Consider the following 21,717-nt stretch of genomic DNA (forward strand, 5'->3'; position numbering starts at 1 on the left):
TGGAGGATTTGCCTCTATGATGGCTGTTGGTAGAAGGCCTCAGTTCCTTGCCACATGGGTTGTCTACCAGGCTGCTTGAAAGTCCTCATGACATGGCAGCTGGCTTCCCCCAGAGGGAGTCATCCAGGAGAGAAACCAAGATGGAAGCCATAATTCCTTTCATAACACAATCTCAGAAGTGACATATCATTACTTCTGCTTTATCCTATTCGTCACATAGATTAACTCAGGTGCATTGTGGGAGAGGACCACACAAGGGTATGAATACCATGAGGTGGGGATCTTTGGAGGCCATTTTGAAGGCTACCATGTTTACTTTATAAATGAAAATGATACCCTTCACTGATACTCAGTACTACCATGGTGCATTGTCTTGAGGTGTAAAAACTTCCAGGGTGCCAAATAAAGGAGAAGTCTCCTTTAATTCTTAATCAAGGAACTATATTAGGAGTTCCTTCCTTTCCATTTTTGCACAAACTTCTGTTAAGGGTAAAATCATGTTAGAAACAGTATATTTTGTCCTGTGGTAGGATATTCTGAATTTAGATCTTAGTAGGGAGTAATGACATAGGTAGGAATAATGATAGTTTCCTTTTAATGACCTATTCTTTTTCCCCGTAGCTATTGACAGCAAGTATATTGCTTTTAAGAGAGCGTCCCTGTGAGAGTACAGCAAAGAGAACACAGAGAATTTTGAATGCTAAAGCTATGTCCTATGTGTTTAAATGTAAACAATGATTTTGGCCAATCTTAATACTCTTCCTTAGGATGTATCATTTGCTGTAAAGAAAAACACCTTTAAACAGCCAAATGACATGGGTTAGTAAAGCTGTATCTTTTAAACATGAATGGAGTGTTTTCTGGGGCTGCCAAAAATTGAGTTATACTGGCTAACCTTATTTTTTCATATTTATGTACATTATGATTCATTGAAGAGGGTAAAACTGTTTAGCTATCATAAGTCTAAGTCCAATTGTTTAATGTTTTCTAATTCATATTTAGAGTAAACCCTGGCTATTCATTTTTAGCAGCATATACTATTCTCTTTTGTTAAACACCGAGAAAAAGCATGATCATCATATCTAATGAAATTAATGGAGTTATGCCTGATTTTATTGTTTGATTTATTGATTAGTAGGAATGCATTTTATTTATGTATTTGTATTTATTTTAGTAGCTTTAGGGGTACAAGTGGTTTTTGGTTATGTGGATGAGTTGTATAGTAATGAAGTCTAGGCTTTTAGTGTACTTGTCACCTGAATAGTGTACATTGTACCCAGTAGGTGATTTTTTTTCATCCTTCACCCCACTTCTGAATCTCCAGTGTTCATTATAGCACCCCACATGCTCCTGTATACCCATAGCTTAGCTCTCACTGATAAGTGAGAGCATGCAGTATTTGGTTTTCTGTTCCTGAGTTCCTTCACTTAGGATAATGGTCTCTAGTTCCATGCAAGTTGCTCCAAAAAACATTATTTTATTCTTTTTTATATCCCTGATTTTTATACTTGGTTGTATTTGATTATTTCCAAAAGTTGAACAACAGAGTTTTATGTATGTCCACATGTTAATGGAAAGCATGTAGTATTGTTTATTATGCTCCTTACTTCATAAAAGCTTAGAATTTCAGGTGTATATTACATTGCATTATTGTAAATTAAGTAATGAGAAATAGAATGAGTAATGAGAAACTGATTTATTATCTTGATTTTAAGATGTGTGAATGCACAAAACAGTCACACTGGGTTTAAATAATATTGGCTGCTTTTTGTAATCCCATAATTTTTTTTTTTTTTTTAAGACAGAGTCTTGCTGTGTTGCCCAGGCTGGAGTGCAGTGGTGTGATCTTGGCTCACTGCATCCTCTGCCTCCCAGGTTCAAGCAATTATCATGCCACAGTCTCCCAAGTAGCTGGGATTACTGGTGTGTGCTACCACGCATGGCTAGTTTTTGTATTTTTAGACAAAACAGGGTTTTACCATGTTGGCCAGGTTGGTCTCAAACTCCTGGCCTCAAGTGATCTGTCCTCCTCGGCCTCCCAAAGTGCTGGGATTACAGGCATGAGCCAATGCGCCTGGCATTGGTGAAATTATGGTGTAAACCCATAATTTCTCAGTGGTTTTCATGATGTAATTTTTTTTAAGAGATGGGGTCTCGCTTTTGTCTAGCCTGGAGTACAGTGGTGAGATCATAGCTCACTGCCACTTTGAATTCCTGGGTTCAAGTGATCCTCTGGCCTCAGCCTCCCGAGTAGCTGGGACTACAGGTGCATGCCACTATGCCTGGCTAATTTAAAAAAAATTTTTTTTTAAAGAGACACCTTGACATGTTGCCCAGGCTGATCGTGAACTCCTGGCCTCGAGCAATCCTCTGATTTCAGCCTCATCTTTACTTTTTTTGAAGTGAAACTTGGGAGTCAAGACTTTTCCGGAGAGACACTAAGTACAATTTGACTTATTAGTTTGAAAATGAGTACTGGCTTTGCTAATTAGATTTTAGGTTTTAGGGTGGACTTTTTAAAAAAAAAAAAATCAAATGCCCTAAGTCTGCAGGTCAGAATTTGAACCAGAAAGTGTATTATTAATGGGGGAAAAAAGTCTCACTCATTCTATTAAGATATTTATTTCCAATAAAAATGTACTTTTGGGTTTGCTCATTATCAAAATATGTGATATAGTTAGGCCATTTGCATCAGTTAAGTACTGATTATGATAATTTCACCCCAAGGGAAAAAACCCACTATGACACCTAAAGCCTTATAATCTCAAAGATAAAAGTAAAACATACCATATTAGACAGTGTTTTTTAAAATTAAGTTAGAATGTATATATTTTATATTTTTTTAAATATGGGGTTTCATGGTAAAAAGGAATCTGAGGAGAAAAGAAAAATGAAAAAAAAAAAGAAAAAGAAAAAAAGAGATGAGGTCTTACTCTGTTGCCCCAACAGAAGTAAAGAAGTATCTGTTTTAGTTGTGTATGTGTATGTGTACTTTTCATTACTCTGCTGATTTTATTTTAGGGTGATGAGGAAACATTTGAAAACTATTATCGAAAACAAAGAAAGAAACAAGCAAGACTGGTATTGCAACCCCAGTCGAATATGGTAAGTATGGGATATCGTGAATTGGTTATGTTGTTACTCCTTATCCCCTTATCCTGTTTTAATTTCATCAGAGCATGTATCACTATTCATTCAACTACAAATATTTATTGAACACCTACCATTTCCAAACATTGGTTTAAGTGCTAAGGGTACAACAGTGAACCAAACAGATAAGTCCCTTTTCTCATGAACTTACATTCTATTAGAAAAGATAGATAGTGAATTAAAAAAAAAAAAGGACCAACAAGAAATATGTAAAATATCAGGGAATGATAATTAGTTTCTGACAATGTAGTGGATTATGTACCTTGATTAATTGTCCCACTGAAAATATAACTGAAGATGCTAGATAGACATTTAAAACAAACAAACAAAAAGACCAGAAACTAAGTGAATAAAGAACTGTTCTATATATTGGTTGTGGTGATAGTTAGTAGATGTGTTTGTAAAACTCATAGAAACTGAATATTAAAGAGTATTATTGTATGTGACTTATACCTCAATACATCTGACTATAAAACAATCAAAACAGTAAAACCCAAATGAAGGCAGAAATGCACATAGGTTTAATGAAACATTGAATATAGCTTTTATCCTAGGAGCATCTGGTGAGTAGGAAAGCATGAGTTTTGAGGACATTGGGTACAGAGGGCTAAGCCCAGAGCCCACCCAAAGGAGGTGTCTAATAAGAGATTGTCTCCCTTGTAAAGCTGAGACTCCAGAGGATTTAAAGCCCCATTATTAGGATGAACTAGAGATAAAGCCATCTAAAAATCCTTCTGTTCCCTCTGGCAAATACTGTAAAGAAAATTACCTATCTCAAATCTTAGTGCTGAGTGAACGAGAGAAAAAATCCCGCTGAGAATTCATAACAAGGAGTTTGTTACCACTTGTGTTTGCAACCCAAATTCATCATACTTGGATAGTCAAAGACATCTCAAGCTCAACTTTTAAAGTATTTTCATCCTGATACTATCTCCAGGTGCCTGGCAGAAGCAAACACAGATTTGTGCACCTTCATTCCAGAGTTAAAATGAGCAATTCACAGTCAGAAATAATTACCAAATGAGTGAGAATCATAAGAAATTTTAACAACAAAAATAGATTCTAAAAGACTTGATATTTGAATTATTAGCCATGGAGTATATAATAGTGCTACTTAGTATATTTAAAGAAATAAAAGCCAAGCTTGCTAATGTAAATAGGGAACAGAAACTATAAAGAATGACCAAATAGATGTGAAGAGATATCAGGTAGAATATCTAGAAATTAAATAGATATTAACTGAAGTTAATATAAAAATATTATTAATAGGTTTAACAGTTGATGAATTCTCTCTTAGTTAATCTGAAGAAACTATATGGAACTAAGCATCACAAAGAGACAGAAGGAAAAATTACAGAAGTGAGATATGAGGGATACAGAGAAGTCTAACATATATCTAATTGGAGTTTCAGAAAGAGGATAGAGCAAATGAGACTGAAGAATATTTGATGCCATATGGCTAAGAATTTTCTGGGACAAATGAGAAATAGTCAAGCCCAAGGAATCCCAGGTACCTTAAATGAAAACAAATACACTCTTAGAAACCTTGTAATTAAATTGCAGAACACCAAAGTTAAAGAGGAATAGAAGATCTGAAAACTGTTATCAGCTATCTTGATCTGATTAACATTTATTGAATACTCCACCCCAGATGGAAGAATACACATGCTTTACGTGTGCACATGGAAGGTTCACCAATATCATATTCTGGGCCATGAAACAAACATCAACAAATATAAAAAGCTGGGCTGGGTGCAGTGGCTCATGCCTGTAATCCCAGCACTTTGGGAGGCCAAGGCAGGTGGATCACCTAAGGGAGTTTGAGACCAGCCTGGCCAACATGGTGCAACCCCATCTCTACTAAAAATACAAAAATTATCCAGGCGTGGTAGCGCATGCCTGTAATCCCAGCTGCTCAGGAGGCTGAGGCAGGAGAATTGCTTGAACCTGGGAGGTGGAGGTTGCGGTGAGCTGACATCGCATCATTGCACTCCAGCCTGGGCGACAAGAGTGTGACTCTGTTTCAAATAATAATAATAATAACAATAATAATAAAAAATAGAAAAAGCTTGAAATCATACAAAGTCTGTCCTCTGACTGCAAGAGAATTAAATGATCGATACGCAAAAGATGAATATTGACTTACCTCTTTCAACAATTCAAGTGGATCATGGACCTAAATGTAGGAGCTAAAATTGTAAACTTTTAGAAGAAAACAAAGAATAAAATCTTTTATTACCTTGGGTTCTACAATATTCTACAGTGTATTTACAGTGTTTTTCTATGTGAGATACATAAAGCATGAGCCATAAAAGAAAAAAAGTAGATGATTTGAACATCAAAATCTAAAACTTTGGCTTTTCAAAAGATGTTGTTAAAAAAATGAAAAGGCTGGCTCATGCCTGTAATCCCAGCACTTTGGGAGGCCAAGGCGGGCGTATCATGAGGTCAAGAGATCAAGACCATCCTGGCAAACATGGTGAAACCCCATCTCTACTAAAAATACAAAAATTAGCTGGGTGTGGTGGCAGGTGCCTGTAGTCTCAGCTACTAGAGAGGCTGAGGTAGGAGAATCCCTTGAACCTGGGAGGCGGAGGTTGCAGTGAGCCAAGATCGTGCCACTGCACTCCAGCCTGGCGACAGAGCAAGACTGCATCTCAAGGCGGAGGGGTGAGGGGGAAGGAAAGGAAAAGGCAAGATACAGACTTGGAGAAAATATTTGCAGAACTCATGTCTATAAAGGGTCTTTATCCAGAATATGTAAAGAATTACTTTACATTATTACTTTACAGTTATACAACTGAGTTGTATAACTCAGTAATTGAAGATAGATAAACCAGTTTTAAAAACGGACAAAAGATTTGAATAGATATTTTACCAAAGATATACTGATGGCAAATAAGCACATGAGCAGATGTTCAGTATAATTTTTTCATCAGGGAAATGCAAATTAAAACCATAATAAGATACCACTACATACTTACTAGAATGACTTAAATTGAAAGGATTGATAATAGCAAGTGCTGATGAGGATATGAATCAAGTGGAACTCTCATGCACTTCTAATAGATATAAAATTATACTGCCACTTTGGAAAATGGTTTGGCAATTTGTTACAATGTTAAGCGTACTCTCCTATGACCTAGCAGTCCTACTCCTAGTTATTTATCCATGAGAAATGAAAATGCATCTTTATACAGTGGCTCATATGTGAATGTTTGTAGTAGCTTTATTATAAATGCCAAAAACTAGAGACATCTTAATGTCTATGAACTAGTGAATAAATTGTGGTACATCCGTGTGTATAAACAAATTATTGTATGTTTTATATAATGGAACTAGTGGGCACTAAACGGGAATTGATACATGCAGTGATATGGATGAATGTCAAAAGTATTATTCTAAGTGAAAAAATCATATACAATAAAGTTATATACCATATGAGTTATGTTACATGACATTTTTGAAAAGACAAAACTCTAGGACAGAATGGGATCAGTGGTGGCCAAGGCCTATGGGTTCGGCAGGGTAATTCTCTACAAAAGGGCAGGAGGGAACTTTCTGAGATGGATATGTTGTATACTTTGATTTTTCTGGTAGTTACACAACTGTCTACATTTGTCAAAACTCAGTGAGCTCTACATGTAAAAAAGGGCTAATTTTATTATATGTAAATTTTACCTCAATAAAGTTAACTTTAGAAACAAACATAAACAGAAAATCTTAAAAGTACCCAAAGAGAAAAGAGGTTGTTTTCAAGTAAACAAAACAATAAAATATTTTCAATTCTGAAAAAAGTAACTGTCAACTTAGGATTCTATATCCAGTGAAACAAGGGCAGAGATAGACATTTTCAGACAAAGAAGAGCAGAGTCGGCCACTAAGATGCGCTTACTAAGGAGATTCTAAGGATATGCTTCAAACAAAAGGAATGTGATGCCAGATGGAAGATGTGAGATGCAAGAAGGAATGAATAGCAAAAAAAGTATAAATATTTAGGTAAATCTAAAATGACTGTAGGAAATACCATAAAATATTATGGATATTAAAACAGCATAGAATTTTAATTTGTGCAGCAGCAATAAGAAAAAAATAAGATAGAATTAAAATACACAACAATAACATAAACATCAGAATGAGATAGAAGTTAATGAAATTAAACTATCCTACGGTCTAAAGTGTCCAGCAGAAGAGTAAAAACATTGACTAGCTTTAAGAGTTTGGTTACTTAAGGATGTGTAATGTGATTTCTAGAGTAACCACTGAAGGAATAGAAACAGGGTATATATACTTTTATATAATACAGGGAGAGCTAGAATTATAAGAATACAATTTTTTGTTTGTGTGCTTTTGAGTTGATAAAAATGGTAATTCTAAACCTGTAAGCACTTGATAACATTGACTCAAAGTATTTAAAGCACAATTGCCACAACTAGAAGGAGAAATAGAAAACCCACAAGTATAGCGAGTTTTGTTTTGTTTTTTGAGACAGTCTCGCTCTGTCACCCAGTCTGGAGTGCAGTGGTGTGATCTTGGCTCACTGCAAGCTCCGCCTCCCAGGTTCATGCCATTCTTCTGCCTCAGCCTCCCGAGTAGCTGGGACTACAGGTGCCCGCTGCCACATCCGGCTAATTTTTTGTATTTTTAGTAGAGACGGGATTTCACCATGTTAGCCAGGATGGTCTCGATCTCCTGACCTCGTGATCCGCCTGCCTCGGCCTCCCAAAGTGCTGGGATTACAGACGTGACCCACCGTGCCCGGCCAGCGAGTTTTAAAATACGTGTCAGTATATTCAAAATCAAGTAGACATAACATTAGTAAGAATACAAAACATGCTTAATAGGCTTCATCTAATGGAATATATAGAATCCTATTTCAACAACTATAGGAACATATTCTTTTCAAGCACACATGGACCGTTATTAAAAATTTGACTACATACTATGCTATAAAGCAAGTATCAGGAAATATCAAGCATTTGGTGTCATGTAGTCTATATTTTCCAGTCACAGTATTTCTAAGCTAAAATGTATTAACAATCATCATCCCAAAACACCTGGAAAAAAACCCCAGATGTTTGAAAATTTGATCACGTTTATGAAATTTGCAAAACATAGCCTTTGAACTTAATTGAAATATGAAATATTTCATGTAATAAACTTTTTATGAATGAAAGTCAAATGATCAAATATTTTTCTATATGCCTTTTGTTAAAATTATAAACAATAGACAATCATAAAACCACAAAAGGTTTTGGCAGAAGATATAATCTGATTACTATTTGAAAAATATCATTCTGGCAGCTGTATAGAGAATAGACTGTAGGGGACAGGCTGGGAGTTGGGGAGATTATGAAGGAGGATGGTATAATAAATAGTCAAAGTAGAGGTGATGACAGCTTTGACTAGTCTGCTGAGAAGGGGGTTCTGAAATCATATTTCCTTTTTAACTTGTTTATCTCCTTTCGAATGTACATTCCATGAGAGTAAGGACTTTTTGTTATTTACAAATATATCGCTGGTACCTAAAAATGTATGTGGCATGTAGTAGGCTCTCAATAAATATTTGTTAATGAAGTTGTAGTGACTTGGAACTTACCTTTATGTTACCGGTATTTATTGGTTTAAATTGATTTTTATTTTTCATTTTAAGCATGAAACAGTTGATGGCTATAGAAGATATTTCACTCAAATTGTAGGGTATGTATCTAATATGGAAATAACTATTATTAATTTTATATTATGTTAAATGCCAGAAATACTTATTTTCTATTTGGTTTTTTTTTGTAACACGTGCTTTGGTAATTACTGTTTTTAGGTTCTTTGTGGTAGAAGATCACATTTTACATGTGACCCAAGGATTAGTAACCAGAGCATACACTGATGAACTTTGGAACATGGCCCTCTCAAAGATAATTGCTGTCCTTAGAGCTCATTCAGTAAGTCAGACAATTTACATTACTAAAATTTTAATTCAGTTACTTCAAGAACTTCTGAGCTGCATAATGTCAGAGGAAAACTGTACCTCCATCATTCTGCATTTTTTTAGTAGTTGCTCAGATTTGGAAGTAGTAATGTCAGACTTTTGTTTGGTGATATCAGGCTATGATTTTGCAACTGACTAGGGCTTCCCAAAATACTTTTATTCTAGCATTATAGAAAATGAAGAATTAAGCAGGTCTCATTAGTCTCAACTGACCTCTTAATTAGATCACTGAAAAGCACCATGAAGAAAATGTTTTTAATTACCATTTCAATTCTTTGTTTCTCAAATAAACTCTACCATTAAAACTCAATAGAACTTGTTCTTCAGTGTTTACAGTTTACAGTAATACACTATAATAATGCATTTCTTTAAAATTTGCAGTTTTCAAAATTTCAACTCATTTGAAATATTGAACCTTTGTGTAATGAGAGGTTTTTATAGATGAAAATTAAATGATCAACTATTTTCCTAATGCCTTTTCTGGAAATAACAAATATGTTAGTTTTATAAAGACAATACTTAGTATAGACCTTTTTAAAAGATAGTAGTTTTACCTTTATTAATATATTTTCATATTTAAAATTTTGTCTATTTATAATTTTATAATTGATCATTGAGATTTTAAAAATATTGAAGAAAGATTTTTAGCTTATATGATATTAAGATTATAAATAAGCTACATTTTTATTTATCAGGAATGTAGATTCTTGATACACTATCCAATGAACTACAACTTTTCCCAGCGTATTAATAAGGAACAATACATTTTATGGTCAATATTCAGATCAGCTCTGAGTATATAAAGTATGTTTCCTGTTAATTCCATGATACCAAATGTGAAGTCATATTAGATACAACATATCACTTTCAAAATCTTATCAAATGCTATGAAAGGGACAGAGTAAATCTCACTGTCCCTTTGAAATTAATACTTTTCTTTTGGTTAATTACTAAGAAAATAATGAAATTGGCCGGGCGCGGTGGCTCAAGCCTGTAATCCCAGCACTTTGGGAGGCCGAGACGGGTGGATCACAAGGTCAGGAGATCGAGACCATCCTGGCTAACCCGGTGAAACCCCGTCTCTACTAAAAAATACAAAAAACTAGCCAGGTGAGGTGGCAGGCGCCTGTAATCCCAGCTACTCGGGAGGCTGAGGCAGGAGAATGGTGTAAACCCGGGAGGCGGAGCTTGCAGTGAGCTGAGATCCGGCCACTGCACTCTAGCCTGGGCGACAGAGCGAGACTCCGCCTAAAAAAAAAAAAAAGAAAAAAAAAAATAATGAAATTGTAATTCTTAGTATTGGAAAAAGTAATACATAGTGTCTCTTTTATAAGATGGAAAATAAGTAAATAGATGAAATGTGAAAATACATAGGGTCTATATAAACTTTTTTCAGTTTAAATAACTAATTCCTTAAAATCTAAAGACTTTTGAAACGTAAACATCGTAAGTATCATATTATGATCTCCCTCTAAAAGTTTATACTGAATAGAGAAGGTCAGTTGTGGATCTAACCAACCAAGATTTTAAACTTATTATAAGTCTGGCAGATTAAAAGAAACATTATCAAGTTCTTATTTCTTAGTTTTTAATCATGACTCTGGTTTGTTGTTTTCGGTGTTTTGTTTTGTTTGTGTGTTTCCACCCTCAGTCCTATTGCACTGATCCTGATCTTGTTCTGGAGTTGAAGAATCTTATTGTAATATTTGCAGATACTTTACAGGTGGGTGCTAACCTAACAATTAGTGGTTATTCTGATCACTTAAAAACATACAAAATATAGACTATATTCATTTATGTTGTTGTAGATTAGTGGCAGTAAATTAGTAGTAATAAATGTTTACCTACGTATTGGTATTCTGCTATTACCCAGAACTATTCATACCACTTCCTTTTCAGTTATGAAGCTTAGACAGAACTCAGGGATGCTACCATCTTTTAAAATATTGATCATTCAGTTGGAATAAAGTCTTTTTACAGTTAAAAAAATAAAAAAAGAATACAGAATATAATGGAAAGAACCCTGAACTAGAAATTAGAAGATATAAATTCTGCCTTAGGGCAGTGAGAAATGGGTTCTAGAATCACATAGACCCAGAGTTTCTGTTCTGCCTGTGCTGTTGACTAATTGTATGCCTGCAGGTTCTTTAAGCTTTAGATCCTTATTTGTGAAAATGGGTTTATTACTAATTTCAGAATTGTTTTTAGTTTTAAATATGATACTTTGTATGAAAACATGTGATTTGAAAACTGTGTTCATATTCTTCCTGGTTTCTGGTTTTCCATGAGTTCTGTGAGCAAATCACTTTACTTTTTTGAACTGTTTTTTTCTTTTTAAAAATAAGGAGGATTGTTTGAACCCAGGAGGTGGAGGTTGCCGTGAGCCGAGATTGCGCCACTGCACTCTCCTGGGCAACAGAGCGAGACTCCATCTCAAAACAAACAAACAAACAAAAAACACGAAAGAAACAAAAAAATAAGATTAAAACTAAGTATTTCAAAACTCTGGTTTTGCGATTTTCAGTATCAAAGTTTTGAGATTTCTAGCTTGTCCTTCCTCCTTGATCACAGATAATAAAGAATTGATTGCATTTTCTTTTCCTGTGTAAATTTACGGGATTTTTATGGTTAGAAGTAACTTTTCATGAAGTACAGACTAGCATTTTCCAAAGTGTGATGAGCTGTTACTTAAAAAAAGTGTCCTGTGGTCCAAAAGTAAAACATATTTCTCTACTGAAAACTTTTCTGAGAGCAAATTTATACCCATAAGTTCCCAAAAGGAAGATGATTATGCAGCATTTTCCCAATATATTTGACCCTTGAATCTTTTTCCCCCTTAGAACAGCTTTTAGATCTAGAACTTTATATAATATGCTTTGGGAAATCCTGATTTAAACTCTTTGCTTTATCACAAGAGTCTTTGCCTCTTAGAATTATAGTTTTCTACTTTATTCTTAAACCTAAAGAGAAGATTCCACAAGCTCCTTTAGTAAATTATTTTATTACTCATGTCTATTATATATTAATTTGTATGGCTTATATTGTAACAGTGGAATAATGTGGGATTTTTTGTTGTTGTTTTCATAAACTTTGTGATGACTGTATAATATTGATCTCACTGCAATAAAACTTTTAGTAAGCTTTATTTGGGGCTGTCCAAATTTTGGGCACCCATTTCTAAGTAGCTTGAGATATTAGGTTGGTGCAAAAGTAATTGTGATTTTTGCCATGGAGAGTAAAAGCAATAGTAATTTTAGATAGTAATTTTGCTGTACTTAATGACTTACAGCACTTCTATTCAAAGTGTGGTCTAGGGACCACTGGTCTGCAAACTGTTTATTACTAGTCTGCAAATTATCTCTTAGATCCATAACAAAAAGGAGTTTTCCTCGGAATGTAAATTAACTATATCCCCAAGTACAAAGTTTAGTGCGATTGGCATCTTGCTACAAGCAAGACTTTTTTCAATATAGGTAGCAGCATCAATTTGTATTCTGGTGCAAACTCCTTATTTCTTTGTAGACTGTAATAAATAGTTATTGGACTGGACTTTGAGTACAGCTGAATCTACAGTATTTGATATGGTACCAAGGAATTCTCCAGAGAATCAAAGGAAAGTCAAAGATAATATTTAGGTAATATTGGCACTGTAAAAGCAACAATGATAGTTACATAAACCCTTACAAGGATACCTTTCTCATATTATTGGTTTGAAATATGACTGGAGAAGTCAACCACTCCTTCCTACTTTTTCAGAGTTTCTGCAGTATTTTCATTTCACTGAAAGCTGACAGGTTCAGTATTAGATCCATCTTATACTGAATTAATGATTGCTGGCTTTTAAATTTATAACTATTAATTAAAGAACTGGTAAGTGTCTTTTCATGAAAACTAATTAAAGAATATTATATAATATTTAGATTTTTAAATCGGCCCTTGCCACCCTAAGGAAATCTTGCTTTTTAAAATGCTGGTATTTTATCATCTAAAACAAAACTGACTAAACAATAAAGTAAAAAAAGTAATACCAGCATATTTATATTCCTTACTACCTATTAGGCAAATAACAAGTAAACATTTATTGATTCCTTTATTAACATTTTTTGAGTACCCAATACATGTTAGCAGACTAGTTGATGTATAAAATAGTAGAGACATAGAAGTCAGTAAGACAGTAGGGACGTAAAAGTCCTTGGCTTCAAGAAATTCACAGTTTAGTTGTAAACAAATAAAATGCTTAATAAGGCATCCTAATGCAGCAAGCAATATGTTAGCTTTGAGCTTGCAGAAGATGGAATGACTAACTTAGATTCTAGGAGTTGAAGAAGGCTATACAGAAAGTTGAAACTTGAGCTGGGTTTTGAAGGTGAGTTCAGCAAATAGATAAGAAAGAAAGGGTATTAATGGAAGAAAAAATAGCATTTGTAAACTATAGATAAAAGCATGGTGTGGTGAAAGTGAAATGGAGCAGCTTGATGGTATTAGAAACTGTAGAATATAGGTGTGAACAAGGAAGGGCAAATAGTGGTGATGAAACTGACCCAGATTATGGGACGTCTTGTGGGACTTTAGTGAGCATTTTGTAGTTTTTAGGCAGGGGAGTGGCACAATCAGATTTATACTTTTGAATGGCAATTTTGAGAATCTGGGAAATAGATTGAGAGAGAGAGAGAGATGGTTGAAAGTTTAGAAAGCTTTTACAATGGTCTAAGTAAGAGATATTAAGGACCTGAGATAAAGCAGTGGCACTAAGAATATTTCTGGAAGAAAGATGGGTAGATAATGGAGAATGAAAGATTTGATTTATAAAAGAGGTAAAATCAGAAGAATTTGGGACTACTTTGTGTGTGTGTGTATGTGTGTGTGGTGGGGGTAGGGTGTTTAGGTGGTTTTCTAGATTCTCTGTTGATAAACTAGGTTGATGTTAGCATTATTATTATGGATAGGAAATAAGAGGAACACTTGATTTCACTGGGGAGAGAGGAAGTAAGCTTAATGTACTTGCTGACTGAGTGAATGGAGATGAAACAGGTGTTGGAATTAAATATTTGGAATTTAGAGAGGCCTAGCTAGAGATACAGATTTGAAGTAATCATCAGAGGTTGAAATCATTAGACTTGAGATTGCCCTAGGGAGCTAGAAGTAAAGAATAAAGGATAGAGATAGAAGTTACACAAGGAAACTGGAAGGATTGTTCATAGATGTAAAAGGAGAATAAGAAGAGTGATTGGTGTTACAGAATTGAAAGCAGAAGAATTTCAAGAAAGAGATGTCAGGTAGAGTGAGATCATTGAATTTGATATTTAGGAGATAGTCTGTTGTGACGTTGTTGAGTAGTTTAAATAAAGGAATAGAAGTGAGAGATTGTAGTACATTTGACTGTGAAGGGAGTGACAGCGGCAGCTGACAGGCTACAGAAAATTGAGGGAGAGCTGTTTTGGTCTCTTGTTTTTCTTGGCTTAAAGATGGAAAACAGTTTAGCATATTTATTTAGCCGAGAGAAAGGTGCCTGTGGAAGTTAAAGACATAATAGAGTAAGAAGTTAACCCATGGAATGGTTTATGTGGAAGGAGATAGGCTCAAGAACAAAGATGGAGAGAGAAACCTTAGAGAGACAAGTGGAGAATTCTGTGAGGTAAGAGAGAATGTTTAGTCCCAATATGGGTAAGATTTCAGTTAGTTTGGAGTCGGAAAAGAATAAAATTTGGAAGTGTGAATGTTTAATGGAAAGATGTAAATTTTCCCAATAGGACAAACTCAATCTTAAATTGAAGGTGCAAAAGGAAGCCAGCCTGTCTCAGACAGAATCCATTCCCTTTTCTTCTTGTATCCTATTTAGGCACCACTTCCCAAGACACTGTTATGTAAAAACTTATCTTGAATTTTTTCCTCCAGCTCTGACTTTTAATACTTTTTAAGGCTAATGCTGTAATCATTACTGAAAAGAGAAAAAATGGAAAAACCATTCTATTCTCATAAAACTCTTTCTGGACCTCTTTTTTTACCAAATGCAATGTAGTAGAAAGTCAAAATATATATTTTTATTTTCTTACTGTGAGAATGCCATACAATGGGATCTAGTGATTCCTTCCAAATGATTCTCTAGTATTCCCAACATTTTTAATGAATATTTTTGTACACTTGTTTATCTGCTTTGTTTTTTTTTTTTTTGTATTTTAGGGTTATGGTTTTCCAGTGAACCGACTTTTTGACCTTTTATTTGAAATAAGAGATCAATACAATGAAACACTGCTTAAGAAATGGGCTGGAGTTTTCAGGTTAGTCTAAGTCATGGTGCCTTAATATAATGAATACGTTTGTCAAATACTCAAGTGGTTCATTTGCATATATTAATAAAAATGCTTATAATCATTTTTCTTGTAGTAAAGTACACATAGAATTTACCATCTTAGCCATTTTCAAGTGTATAGTTCAGTGGTGTACACTCACATTGTTGCAACTGTCGTCACCATCCATTTCCAGAACGTTTTCCTCTTCCCAAATAGAAACTCTTACTTAACAATTAACTGTCCATTTCCCCCTTCCCCCAGCCTCTGGCAACCACCACTCCTGCTTTGTCTCTAAAATTGACTGCTCTAGGTACCTCATGTAAGTGGAATCATATATGTTTGTTCTTCTGTGTCTGGATCATTTCACTTAACACAGTGTCTTCAAGGTTCATCCATGTTGTAGCATGTCAGAATTTCATTCCTTTTTAAGGCTAATATTCCATTGTCTTTATATATCACATTTTGTTTATCAGTTCATCTGTTGATGGACATTTAGGTTCCTTCCACCTTTTGACTATTGTGAATAATGCTGCTGTGAACGTGAGTACAGTATACATATATCTGTTTGAGTCTCTGCTTTCAAATCTTTTGGGTTTATACCCAGAAGTGAAATGCTGGATCATATGTAAATATACCTTTAACTTTTTGAGGAACTAGCCTACTGTTTCCATAGTGGCTGTAACATTTCTAATCAGTTTTTAATTATACTTACTTGTAGTTCTAATATCTGTAATTTTTTCCTAGTAAATGATTAAATACTTACAAGGCTGTAAGTATTCAAAGATATTTTGTATTAGAGGCAGAAATTTACAGCTTTTAAATTTTGTTTTGGGCAAGTGCTGTTTTTACAAACAACATCACTAGATTAAGAATCTTAAAGAAGCTAAAGAGCAAATTACTTTTGCTTTAACCACTTCTCTGCAGGCCATGGACAAAAGCATTTTAATATCTATATAACTTTTTAGTGACATGAGAAGAGAAATATGCCCCCCCACTTTAATTGCTAGAAGTTTTCCTCCCTCCCTTCTTTCTCTCTTTCTCTTTTTGTCTCTTTCTCTCCATCCTTCTCCCTTTCGGGAAGAAAAAGTCAATCTTGAGGTTTTACATCTTGTTTACCCAAAATATGATAGAAGTAATGTGTCAATATTTGATGATGTTAAAATAAAAGTATGTTAGATGATTTAATACCAGCTTAGCACTTATCCCATCAGCTTTCAAAGCTATGGAGGTTGACCTTCTAAATACTGTAATAGGAATCTTCGAACAGGGTGAGGTGGCTTATGCCTGTAATCCTAGCACTTTGGGAGGCCAAGATGGAAAGATCGCTTGAGGCCAGGAGTTTGAGACCAGCCTGGATGACATAGTGAGACCCTGTCTCTACAAATAAAAAATAAAAAAATTAGCTGAGCATAGTGGTGCGCACCTGTAATCCCAGCTACTTGGGAAGTTGAGGCAGGAGGATTACTTGAGCCCAGGTGTTTGAGGCTGCAGTGAGCTATAATCACACCACTGCACTCCACCCTGCACAATAGGGTAAGACTGTGCTCTTAAAAACAATTTTTTTAAATGCCTGAGTGGCTCATAAGGTGATACACATCTAGTAAAATCAACTGAACAAGTCCTTATTTGAGTTTTTTGTATTTACATTCTTCAAGAGTGGTATTATCAGGATGCTATCCCAGATGGATAATTGACAGTCCTGATGAGTCATATGTAACTATCAACAATTATTTTTATTAACTATTTTAAAAATAAAGGTAGCATTTATTGATAAAGATGGTAATCTAGAAAATATATGCTATGGTACAATGTATAATATGATGTAATATGATATTTTTATAGTTATAAAATCTTATAGAGTTGATGTTATTTAATTGGCCTCTTCAGAAGGCTGTTTATGTTTTCATAACTGTTGATAGATTGTATTGGGCCAGCTATTCTCTCTTACCTATCTTAAGACTTCTAGTAGTAAGATTGTTCCTCAAGACTGGGGAAACCATGTGGTGTTGTTTTCTCTCTGGGAAGCTAATGGCTTCATTCACATAGAGATAGGATTAATTTTATCCTCCAGAGTAATAGTGGAGGAGAACAAGTGATAGCATGTCCATTTTAATACACAATTTCCAAATATATTTTGACTCCTGTTTTTAATACTCTTCCAGATCATGCTTTTTGCCTAATTTTTTTTTTTTTTTTGAGACGGAGTCTTGCACTGTCACCCAGGCTGGAGTGCAGTGGTGCGATCTCGGCTCACTGCAAGCTCTGCCTCCCGGGTTCACGCCATTTTCCTGCCTCAGCCTCCCTAGTAGCTGGGACTACAGGTGCCTGCCGCCACGCCCGGCTAATTTTTTGTACTTTTAGTAGTGACAGGGTTTCACGATGTTAGCCAGGATGGTCTCAGTCTCCCGACCTCGTGATGCACGCACCTTGGCCTCCCAAAGTGCTAGGATTACAGGCGTGAGCCGCCATGTCTGGCTACCTAAATTTTTAAGAAGTAGCAGAACTTAAGCTTTGTTTACCTCTGACCAGTATCCTCAAATATTTTATAAATAGTGAATTGACAACCCAACAATTAAATGGGGGAAAAAGAAAAATTATCAATATTGAGTGATATTCAAAACTTGACTACTTCCATGACAAAATTTATAACCCGACTACTGTTATAGTTTATCTGTATGCAGCTATCTCTCACTATATTATGAGCCCTGTTTTATTTTTGTATTATTTTTGGATATATGTGCTTTTATTTAGTTTTTAATTGACAGTAATTGTATAGATTTATGAGGTACAGTTTGATGTTTTGATATATACATTATGGAATGATTAAATCAAGCAAATTAACATATCCATCACCTCACATACTTATTTTTTTCTTTTAGTGGTGCAAACATTTAAAATCTACTGTTAGCGATTTGAAATATATGTTACATTATTATTAACTGTAGTCACCTTTTGGAATAGATCTCAAAAACCTGTTTCCCTGTCTAACTGAAACTGTACTCTTTGACGAACATCTTGGCATCTCCCTACCCTGCCTACCCCACTTTCTGATTGCCCTACCCTCTGGTAACCTATAAACCAGAAATCATGCTTCTGTCTACTTCTATTAGTGTGACTTTTTTAGATTCTTCATATAAGTAAGATTATGCAGTATTTGACTTCCTGTGCCTAGCTTATGTCACTTAGCATAGTGTCCTCAAGGTTCATCCTTGTTGCAAATGACAGAATTTCCTTCTTTTATAGGGCTGAATAGTATTCCATTGTGTATATCACATGGTTTTTTATCAATTCAAAGGTCAATTGCATATTTTGGCTATTGTGAATAATTCTGCAGTGAACATGGGAGTGCGGATATTGCTCTGAGATACTGATTTTTAAAAAAAATTTTTATTATTATTTTTTTTGAAACGGAGTCTTTGCTCTGTTACCCAGGCTGGAGTGCAGCAGCATGATCTTGGCTCATGGTAGCCTTCGCCTCCCAGGCTCAAGCAATTCTCCTGCCTCTGCCTCCCAAGTAGTTGGGATTACAGGTGTGCACCACTATGCCCAGCTAATTTTTGTATTTTTAGTAGAGACACGGGATTTCACCATCTTGGTCAGGCTGGTTTCAAACTCTGACCTCAATGATCCACCTGCCTCGGCCTCCCAGAGTGCTAGGATTACAGATGTGAGCCACTATGTCTGGCTTGATACTGATTTTAATTCTTTTGGTTATGCACCCGGAAATGAGATTATTGGGATCATATAGTAGTTCTATTTTTAGTTTTTTGAGGAAGCTCCATCCTGTTTTCCATAATGGATATACTAATTTACATTGCCACCAATGGTGTGCAAAGGCTCCCTTTCTCCACATCCTCACTAACACTTATCTTGTGTCTGTTAGATAATAGCTCTTCTAACAGTTGTGAGGTGATACCTCCTTGTATTTTTTTTTTTGAGATGGAGTTTTGCTCTTGTCACCCAGGCTAGAGTGCAATCTCAGCTCACTGCAACCTCTGCCTCCCAGGTTCAAGTGATTCTCCTGCCTCAGCCTCCTGAGTAGCTGGGATTACAGTCATGCACCACCATGCCTGTCTAATTTTGTATTTTTAGTAGAGATAGGGTTTCTCTATGTTGGTCAGGCTGGTCTCGAACTCCTGACCTCAGGTGATCCACCTGCCTCTGCCTCCCAAAGTGCTGGGATTACAGGCATGAGCCACCGTGCCTTGCCAGCCTTGTTGTATTTTTAATTTGGATTTCCCTGATGATTAGTGATGCTGAGTTTTGCTTATTCCTGATCTGTATACCTGTTGGACATTTTTGTGTCTTCTTTTGATAAATATCTATTCAAGTCCTTTGCCCACTTTTTAATTCAGTGATTTGTTTTCTTGCTATTTATTTGAGTTCCTTATGTATTTTGGATACTAACTCCTTATATGTATCAGATATATATCAGCAAATATTTTCTCCCAATCTGTAACTTGCCTCTTCATTCTGTTAATTGTTTCCTTGCCGTGCAGAAGCTTTTTAGTTTGATGCAGTTTATTTGTCTACTATGGCTTTTGTTACCTGTGCTTTTGGGGTTATATTTTAAAAAGTCATTATCTAGACCAATGCCATGGAGCTATTTATATTCTTGATTGCCTAGCCCTAGTATAATGCCCGACAGAGTAGGAACTTATATGTGTTTATAGAATTTGGTTCTATAAACAGATCATTTTAATACTACATTAACATTTTTAGAATATAAATGTGCCTTTCATTAAATTATCTCTTCTTCCATAGTAACTGATTCCATGGCGTTTGTATGAAGTTAGTAGTTTATTGTCTTCTAGTGGTTACTTTCCCTGTAACTTGCCTTTTGACCTTTCATCATTTTTATTTTTAAAACAGAGACTGGGTTTTTGAGGCGGAGTCTTGCACTGTCACCCAGGCTGGAGTGCAGTGGCGCGATCTCGCCTCACTGCAAGCTCTGCCTCCCGGGTTCACGCCATTCTCCTGCCTCAGCCTCCCTAGTAGCTGGGACTACAGGCGCCCGCAGCCATGTGTTGTTGCCCAGGCTGGCCTGAAGTGTTCTGCCCGTATCAGCCTCCCAAAGATTATAGGCATGAGCCACCTCATTTAGCCCTGCCTTTTAATGTTTTACCTTTAAAAAAAAAAACTCTATGTAGAATGAAATAGAATTAGTGGAAGTAAATACCAAAACAGTAATTTTTTAATTTTTTGGTAGAACTGGGTGTGGGTGATTAGTGTCACACGCCCTGTAGTCCCAGCTGCTCGGGAGGATAAGGTGTAAGAATCGCTTGAACCCGGGAGGCAGAGGCTGCAGTGAGCCAAGATTGCACTACTGCACTCCAGCCTGGGCGACAGAGTGAGAGCCTGTCTTTTAAAAAAAAAAAAAAAATTAAAAAAATAAAGCTCTCATTTATGCTACTTCCTTTCTACCCCTACTGTTGCAGCTTTAATTCAGATCCTCATCACCTTTTATTTAGATTATTCTTCAGTTTTTCTAAGTGATCTCTCTGTGTTCATTATTAGGCTTTTTCCAGTTTATCCTCCACACAGTGAATATCTTCCTATGACATTCCCTTTCCTAAAACCTTTTTTTTTTTTTTTTTTTTTTTTGGAGACGGAGTCTTGCTCAGTCGCCCAGGCTGGAGTGCAGTGGCGCGATCTTGGCTCACTGCAAGCTCCACCTCCTGGGTTCACGCCATTCTCCTGCCTCGGCCTCCTGAGTAGCTGGGACTACAGGCACATACCACCACGCCCGGCTAATTTTTTTATATTTTCAGCAGAGACAGAGTTTCACCGTGTTAGCCAGGATGGTCTCGATCTCCTGACCTCGTGATCCACCCGTCTTGGCCTCCCAAAGTGCTAGCATTACAGGCGTGAGCCACCGCGCCTGGCCCCCTAAAACCTTTTAATGCCTACAGAGTAAAATCTGGATGTCTGTTTGCCCACCTGTCCAATCTCATTTTTCACTATGTCCCTCAGACTTTATACTTAGTAATACTGCACTACCTGTGGTTTTACACCCCCTCCACACACACTAATGCTTTTTCACTCTTTATGCCTTTGCATATATATTCCAGTGGTCTAGAATGCTTTTCTCCCATAATCTCTTTACAAATTTTTTTCATCTATAAAGACCCTACAGGACCCCTAACTTCTCTGTATAACTTTCCATGAGATGTTCTTCATGTAATTTGATAGTCATTTCCTTCTTTGTCCTGTTTCTGAACCTTGTACTTCTTGTATGTATAGCACAGCATTATAGATGTTATAAATTGTTTGCATATCTGTCTCTGTTAG

General features: G+C 35.8%; 1 protein-coding gene and 1 long non-coding RNA gene across 21 annotated transcripts in view; one reads left to right on the forward strand and one right to left on the reverse strand.

Moving 5' to 3' along the window:
• The window catches only part of EXOC6 (exocyst complex component 6), a 218,721-nt gene that overhangs the window by 82,311 nt on the left and 114,693 nt on the right, over nucleotides 1-21,717 (forward strand). For 18 of the 19 annotated variants that reach the window (XM_077946788.1, XM_002805764.4, XM_077946801.1 and 15 more), the window contains 5 exons: nucleotides 3,022-3,105; nucleotides 8,804-8,850; nucleotides 8,969-9,089; nucleotides 10,788-10,859; nucleotides 15,317-15,414. In XM_077946788.1, coding sequence (XP_077802914.1) covers nucleotides 3,022-3,105; nucleotides 8,804-8,850; nucleotides 8,969-9,089; nucleotides 10,788-10,859; nucleotides 15,317-15,414 — 422 coding nt within the window. The remainder of the gene's footprint in view (nucleotides 1-3,021; nucleotides 3,106-8,803; nucleotides 8,851-8,968; nucleotides 9,090-10,787; nucleotides 10,860-15,316; nucleotides 15,415-21,717) is intronic. The other variant, XM_077946798.1, reaches the window with a different exon arrangement.
• The window catches only part of LOC144331200 (uncharacterized), a 109,920-nt gene that overhangs the window by 6,047 nt on the left and 82,156 nt on the right, over nucleotides 1-21,717 (reverse strand). The window lies entirely within an intron of this gene.

This window comes from Macaca mulatta, chromosome 9, assembly GCF_049350105.2.
Source record: "Macaca mulatta isolate MMU2019108-1 chromosome 9, T2T-MMU8v2.0, whole genome shotgun sequence".
Taxonomy (NCBI): domain Eukaryota; kingdom Metazoa; phylum Chordata; class Mammalia; order Primates; family Cercopithecidae; genus Macaca; species Macaca mulatta.